At 44.1% G+C, this 7,500-nt stretch overlaps 1 protein-coding gene across 3 annotated transcripts in view; it reads left to right on the forward strand.

The window, feature by feature from the left end:
* Positions 1-7,500, forward strand: part of robo2 (roundabout, axon guidance receptor, homolog 2 (Drosophila)) — a 367,809-nt gene that overhangs the window by 297,913 nt on the left and 62,396 nt on the right. For all 3 annotated transcript variants that reach the window (XM_063205086.1, XM_063205085.1, XM_063205087.1), the window contains exon 18: positions 5,174-5,362. In XM_063205086.1, coding sequence (XP_063061156.1) covers positions 5,174-5,362 — 189 coding nt within the window. The remainder of the gene's footprint in view (positions 1-5,173; positions 5,363-7,500) is intronic.

Below are 7,500 nucleotides of genomic sequence, written 5' to 3' on the forward strand. Positions count from 1 at the left end.
CACATCCTCAAATAACTTAATTTATGTATGTATGCATACAGTAATAACAGTAATAATTTATAATGTTGGATAGAGAAAGAGAGACATGGAGATAGAGACAGAGTACAGTGTGATAAGATTTTCTTTTTTTATTGTGAATAAAGCCAAAGATCATACTGTACAAGAAGGTTTGCTTAAACTAAAGCCAAAAACAAAAAACAAAAAAATGGAAACACATTTTCCAGGCTTCTTTCCCTAAAAGCAACACGATAAAAAGACATATAGACGACCAAATGAATAAGTAAATAAAATATAAATAAAACAATCGTTAGAGTGATTAGCGTGAGTGAAGCTATAATTAGGGGATGGACAGACGGGCGATAGCCTAGAAGACAGAGGAGGTGGCGGGAAAAAACAGATGGCGCGAGAAAACACATACGTTATACGTGCTAAGAGAGGTCACCAAATAAGATTGCCGTTTGTTGTTCCACGTCGATAGCAGCCTACATTTCAACTTCCATTTAAGATGGATTTAAAGTTAAAAAGTAACTTTAAGAGCCAAATGCCCTCACATATCTTCCATTATCGCTTTGTTGGATGTTTGAAGTTCTCAAGTGTGGAAAATGAAACTTTTTCCATCCACCACAACCAGTGTAGATAAAATATTATGAAATAAAATAACAAACTATAAAGTCTTTTCTCAGCACGGCATCCATCACTTCCCAGTATAAATAATAAATATCAGGTAAAATAATGTGACAACGTCCAGCATTCAAGAATATACATCCAGTAATATTTCACCTCAGCCTTTCATCCGTTTTGACGGCTGATCCTGAGGCCCTGAAGTGTTCTACTGTTCAAAGGCGGACTTTCCATTAGGCAAACCTAGGCAATTGCCTAGGGGCCCCGACCAAATCCTCCCTCACTAGGGGCCCCAACTGTCACATAAGTCACAGTAAACACTACAAAAAGTAGGCTTGAACTGAAATCGCCACCTATGTAAAAGTAATCAAAGATAATGCGTATATGAGACAAAAATCGAATGACTTTTGAGGGCCCCATATTTAGATTTCACCTAGGGACCCAAAATGTTTAGATCCGCCCCTGCTACTGTTTAAAATGTATTGCATGAAGCCAGGGTAGTGTTGGGATAAGTTAGACTGGGCTGGGCTGGGCTGGGCTGGGCTAGGGTAAGCATTGCTCACACTGGGAACAGCAGTGGCAGCTCCTGAATGATCTGACCCATAACTGATGGCCTGGCCGGCTGTACACTCTTATTTCCCCAGTGTCAGCCGGATCATCCATCTCTGGAGTTCGCACACACTGCCCCAGCCTGTTAGATGTATGAGTGTGTGTGTCAGCGTGTGTGTGTGTGTGTGTCAGTGTGTGTGTGTGTGTGTGTGTGTGTGTGTGTGCGTGTGTGTGTGTGTGTGTGTGTGTGTGTGTGTGTGTGTGTGTGTGTGTGTGTGTGTGTGTGTGTGTGTGTGTGTGTGTGTGTGTGTGTGTGTGTGTGTGTGTGTGCGTGCGTGTGCGCGCGCGTGTGCGCGTGCGCGCACAAGAACTCTGTGTCTGGGCAGAGCACATACTTCCATGTGTGTGTGTCCACAGAGTGAAAAAAATGTGCTCTTGCAGTCTTATTACTTATGAAGTAGTGGCGGTCTGACAAGGGCCAAATGAAGCATTGGGTCGATACTGGAATAACCTGTGGCCCTCAGCACGCACACCAGCACTGCTGCTTTATGGCCCGGGCCACTGGCTCTCCGTCACGGACTAATGAATCAGCGCTGAGGACCACAGACCACACTCGCCCTCTCTTCTCCACTCCACTCTCTCTCTCCCGGAGAACTGTACAGTCTGTACTATTGGCAAAGAGTGGTGTAGTAGTGGACAAAACTACCAAAAAAGTGGTGTAAACTGTTTCTGTTTTCTTTTTTCTGTTTTCTTTTTTTTTTTTTCTTTTTTTTTTTTTTTTGCATTTGTTTTTTTGTGAAGCACATTGAGTTGCACCTGTGTATAATAATAATAATAATAATAATTGTATTTGTATAGCACTGTGTCATACAAGGCATGTAACTCAAAGTGCTTAACAAATGGGAAAAAAACATTGTTAGAGATAGATTTAAAAGGAGAGGTATAGAGGAGAGGCAGAAAAAGCAAGAAGGCAGAGGAAGAAGAGATAGACAGAGAATGTAGAGTCATAAGGTCAACGTAGGTTAGGACCAGGATTCTTAGATGTGTAAGGTCCATAGTGGCTGGGCCTATCATAAGTCATAGATAGTCACACAGAGATTGGGCGCTCAGGTGCGGCCCCTGGTGGCATCAGGGGTGAGGAAAAACTCCCTTTCGCTTGATTCATAGTTTGTGAGGGGGAAAAAAAAGCTCGGTGAGGTCTGAGAAAAAAGACCCCCTGTAGTCAGGAAGAAACCTCAGGCAGAGACCAGCGGCCACCTAGGGAGCCCCCTGCCAGGGCTGGATTGCGAGTAGTAAGGGCGCTGCGGCGGCTGGGACACTATGACGCCTTGGCAGCTAGGAGTTGGCAAGGATGAAGAGGTGGGTCTTCAGCTGCTTCTTAAGGAGTCGACGGAGGTGCTGATCGGATCTCGATGGGGAGGGCGTTCCATCTCTTGGGCGCATAGCAGGCAAAACGCGGCGTCGCCGATCTTCTTCTGCGGGGGGGTGGGGGTCCTTAGCAGCTTTGGCATCAGTGGACCTGAGAGCTCGAGCAGGGGCATAAAAAGAGAGTATGTCTGAGATATAGCTAGGGGGAAGTCCCATTTAATGCTTTAAATACTGTGAGCAGAATCTTAAAGTCGATTCTGTATGAGACAGGTAACCAGTGCAGGTCTGCCAAGACAGGAGAGATGTGCTCTCTCATTCTGGTTCTTGTTAGGATTCTTGCCGCAGAGTTTTGAATGAGTTGCAATTTGTCAATTAATTTTTTTTGGGAGACCAGAGAAGAGAGCATTGCAGTAGTCTATCCTACTGGTGACAAAGGCATGAATAAGTTTCTCAGCGTCTTGTCGGGGGGCCAAGCCGCGCACTTTTGTTGACATTTCTAAGATGGAAAAAAGCAGATTTTGTTATCTTGTTGATGTGAGGCTCAAAGCTCAAATCCGAGTCTATGACCACACCTAGGCTAGTAACCTTATCTTTAATGTGTATGCTTAGGTCACCTAGGCTTGAGTGGGAGTTTTGCACGTTTTTTCTTAGGCCCAATGAGCAACACTTCAGTTTTATCTTCATTTAATTTTAGGAAGTTACTGTTCATCATCCAATCTGTAATGGCAGACATGCATTTAGTCCAAGGCATGAATGGCAGTGGTTTGGCTAGGCTCGACAGAGATATATAGTTGAGTGTCATCGGCATAGCTATGAAAATCAACATTGTGCTCTCTGATGATGGAGCCCAGGGGCAACATATAGAGACAGAAGAGGAGAGGGCCCAAGCAACTACCCTGAGCAACTCCAAAAGGCACATCATACTTGTTGGAGACGTATTCTCCGATGGTGACAAAAAACTGTCTTCCTGTAATATATGTTTTGAACCACTCTAAGACGTGACCGGACAAGCCTACCCAAGATTCAAGGCGGTCAATTAGTATGTTGTGGTCTATCGTGTCAAAGGCGGCACTGAGGTCGAGGAGGATAAGTGCTGAAACTTTGTTTGCGGCAGTGCTGAGCCTAAGATCACTTATTATTTTGGTTAGTGCTGTTTCGGTGCTATGGTTGCTTCTAAAGCCTGATTGGAATTTTTCCAAGATATCATTCCCAGCAGATGTTGATTAAGCTGTTTTAAATACAACTTTTTCTAGTACCTTGCTTATAAAGGGGAGGTTTGATATAGGTCTGTAGTTGTTTAAAGAATTCTGATCTAAATTTGTCTTTTTTAGGAGTGGCTTTACCATGGCTGTTTTGAATGAGCTTGGAAAAATGCCTGTAAGCATAGAGGTGTTAACAAATTTGCAGTAAAGGTGCTGCTAAGCAACCAAGTATGTTTTTTAGCAGATATGTGGGGATCGCGTCAAGGCTGCAGGTAGACTGCTTACTTTCTTGACTATTTTACAGAGGTCGTCCTCTGTAATTGGACAAAACTTTTGGAAGCTCTCAGGTCTCCTAGGGGGGTTTAACCCTCCCCTCGGTGTATCGCCTGAGTGGGCGACAGAGGTTGCTGCGTTTCCACCTTGGATGCCTTCTCTAATGTCGGCAATCTTTTTATTAAAAAATCTAGCAAATTCCTCGCACTTGGCATGTGATGCTGCATTTAGGTTGTTATTGCTATGTGTTGGATTAAGCAGGTGGTCAATAGTGGAAAAAAGAACTTTCGCATTATGCTGGTTGTCTGTTATGATTTTGGAAAAATATGCTTTTCTCTCTGAGCGTACCGCATTATTGTAGGAGGAGATCTCATCCCTAAGGGATTGTCTGTGGACTTCTAATTTAGTTTTCCTCCAAAGACGCTCGGTTACTCTGCATTTTCTTTTTAAGGCTCTAAGTGAGTCATTCATCCAAGGTGAATACCTAGCTCTGGTTCTTGTCGTCGTTCTAATTGGAGCTATGTTATCTAGAATTCCTCTTAAGTTGTTGTTGAAGCTATCAACCATTTCATCAGGTGTGCAGTGACCATTTAGTAGGTCACCTGATTTGATGAGGTCTGAAATCTTAAGCTCAGCAGAGGCATTAATGCGTCGTCTGTGAATGACATTGTTGGGTGTGCTAATTTGTGTTGAAATGTCAAAATCAAAACTTGACTTGACTTATACTCTGCTGCAAAACTAAAACACTTTATACCTAGATACACAATGGCAAACTTGCATTGGCTAGATACTGTATGTGAAACATTTAGTTTCTTACATTTTGGCCACTACCCGTATGTATTCATCATTCGCACAAGGTTTTGCATTCCCTTAACCATAGCAGCAATATACAAGATTATTGCTTTAATCACTAACACACTAACCTTAACCTCAACAAGACAAAAGATTTAAACACATGGTTTTGTTTAAGCATCTCCTAAAAGAACGTGCAGACTATGTACAGACGAGGCGTTTTATTCATCCACATTTCATGCACATACATGCTGGTTGTATTCATCCACAATTAATCTCCTTAAAATAAAAAAAGACAAGAAAAATATATTTAGGCAAGTATATCTGATCCCCTTTGTCCCCAATTCCTTTGCCTCTGTCACCCTCAGGTCGAGACAGCCGGGACCCGGTGATCGTGCCGGGCCGGAACAACAGCATCACGGAGCAGATCACGGACGTGGTGAAGCAGCCGGCCTTCATCGCAGGCATCGGAGGAGCCTGCTGGGTCATCCTCATGGGATTCAGCATCTGGCTGTACTGGAGGAGGAAGAAGAGGAAGGGGCTCAGCAACTACGCAGGTTAGCAAACACATTTAGCACACATACGCTTAGAGTATTAGCACACACTTATTGTAAGCTACGTTCACACGGGTTACTAACTAGCTTGCTCACTCGCCTACTCGCCACTCTGTCATGGAGCATTCGCTAAATGTTCTTGTCATTTTGCACACATACGCTTAGAGTCCCAACACACACTTGCTGTAAGCTACGTTCACACACGTTACTAGCTTCTGGCTCACTCACCTCGCCACTCGGTCATGGAGCGTTCGCTAAATGTTCTTGTGGGTTTAACTGCCATTGCAAAAGCGATAAGTTAACTGTCAATAAGCCGAACTGTGTATTCCAATTGGTGACTGGCTTACTTGCTTACACATTCATGTGCACTCAGTCCCTACCAAATAATCGTAAATGAAATGTAATGGCAAGCGTACATTGGCTAGGTATGTGAAACATTTACATTCTTACATTTATGTCCACTATGAAGTCATAATTTGCACAAGTTTTATTTACACAATTTTTACCTCTGTATTCACTTTATTATGTGTGTGTTATATGTTGTCTCTGGCTCACATATGTGTGTATGAGTTTGTTTGTTTGTGTGTGTGCGTGTCTGTGTGTTTTAATGCAAGCTCTTTGCATTGCATCCATGTCCGCTGCTGGTATGCTAGCCTCAGGCTAGACATGGGCAGGGTAGGGGGGCTGTACTGTACACTCCTGGTGGCCTTTGCTCTCTTCCCTGCCCCCCATGCCCAAGCAGCGTCACCACCACCACCACCACCCTCACTAGAAGGCCCCCCCTACCAAGAGCTCCAAAGTCTGGCTAACACACCGCTTATTTTCTCTGTCTTTTTTCTCGTTTTGTTTTGAATTTTTACAGTTCAGTCCTTCACGTTCACCCCTGCAGGTACTGTTTCATTTGTCCTGTCTTTTCAGCTCCACCCACCCCCCCAAATCAACCAATCCCAGACCTCGCTTAGCAAGAATGACTCGCACTCTAGTTCCATTTCCAGCTCCCCTTGTTTGCTAGTCTACAGTCCAAAGGCTAAAATATCTAAGTACCCTCCTCGTAAATGCACAGTAGGTATATTCTTGTTAACTCAACCACTTGTCAACTCCCCCACTTTGCTATGTAAAGTTAGTGTATACTGTATATACACTTTACTATATACACTAACTTTACATAGTAAAGTGGGTGACTTAACAAAGTGGTTGAATTAACAAGATGATTCAGCCACTAATAGTTTGTAAACAATTCTGTTATCCTGTGAGATTCCGTAAGACAATTTGCACCAAAGTTTAGGTTGTGTACACACTTACAAGCCCTGAAGACTGCAAACTCGAATTCCACCAGTCCCCAACCCTCCAAAGTCTTGTGCCTGTGTCGTGTCTTGCGTCATGTTAGTATGTGTGAGAAACGTGCGTGCCCGTCTGTGTGTGTGTGTACAGTATGTTTGCGTGCATGTGTGAATGTGAGCCTGTTTATTTTCTGTGTTGTCTTGTGAGGTGTACGTACAGTAGTAGTGTTCATCCCATAGTCTTCCCCTCTTTAGTGACTCCCTTTCCATATCCAACAAGAACTCATGGTGGTCTTCTCTCTCTCTCCTCATCCAATGAGTCTCTCCTCTCCCCTCCTCCGTCATGGAACAACTTCCCTTCTTTATATCTCTCCTCAGCCTTTGCACGTGCATCCCTTTATATCTTGTACAATCTACGCTCTCCTCTGTGCTGACTGTCAATGCGGAATATAGGAGAGACTCTGCTGTTGAAACTGTACAGAACTTGAACCGTGATGTCAATCTCTCAAATGGTGTTTCTTACACTCGGCGGACTGCTGTTCAACTACTACAACCCCACACATCCCCACCACCACCATCTCCCCATTCCTCTCTCTCTCTCTCTCTCTCTCTCTCTCTCTCTCTCTCTCTCTGTCTCTCTCTCTCTCTCTCTCTCTCTCTCTCTCTCTCTCTCTCTCTCTCTCTCTCTCTCTCTCTCTCTCTCTCTCTCTGTCTTCACACGCTTCTTTTTCCCGCTACCCTGCCAACGACCTCATCGCTGCTCCGTGGACTACGGGCGACACGGTGGAAAATCAAGACATTAAATTGGCTCCATCATGTGGAGAGGAGTAATCTCAGTAAACTGCTCATTGCCCCCCCGGC

Source organism: Engraulis encrasicolus, chromosome 8, assembly GCF_034702125.1.
Source record: "Engraulis encrasicolus isolate BLACKSEA-1 chromosome 8, IST_EnEncr_1.0, whole genome shotgun sequence".
Taxonomy (NCBI): domain Eukaryota; kingdom Metazoa; phylum Chordata; class Actinopteri; order Clupeiformes; family Engraulidae; genus Engraulis; species Engraulis encrasicolus.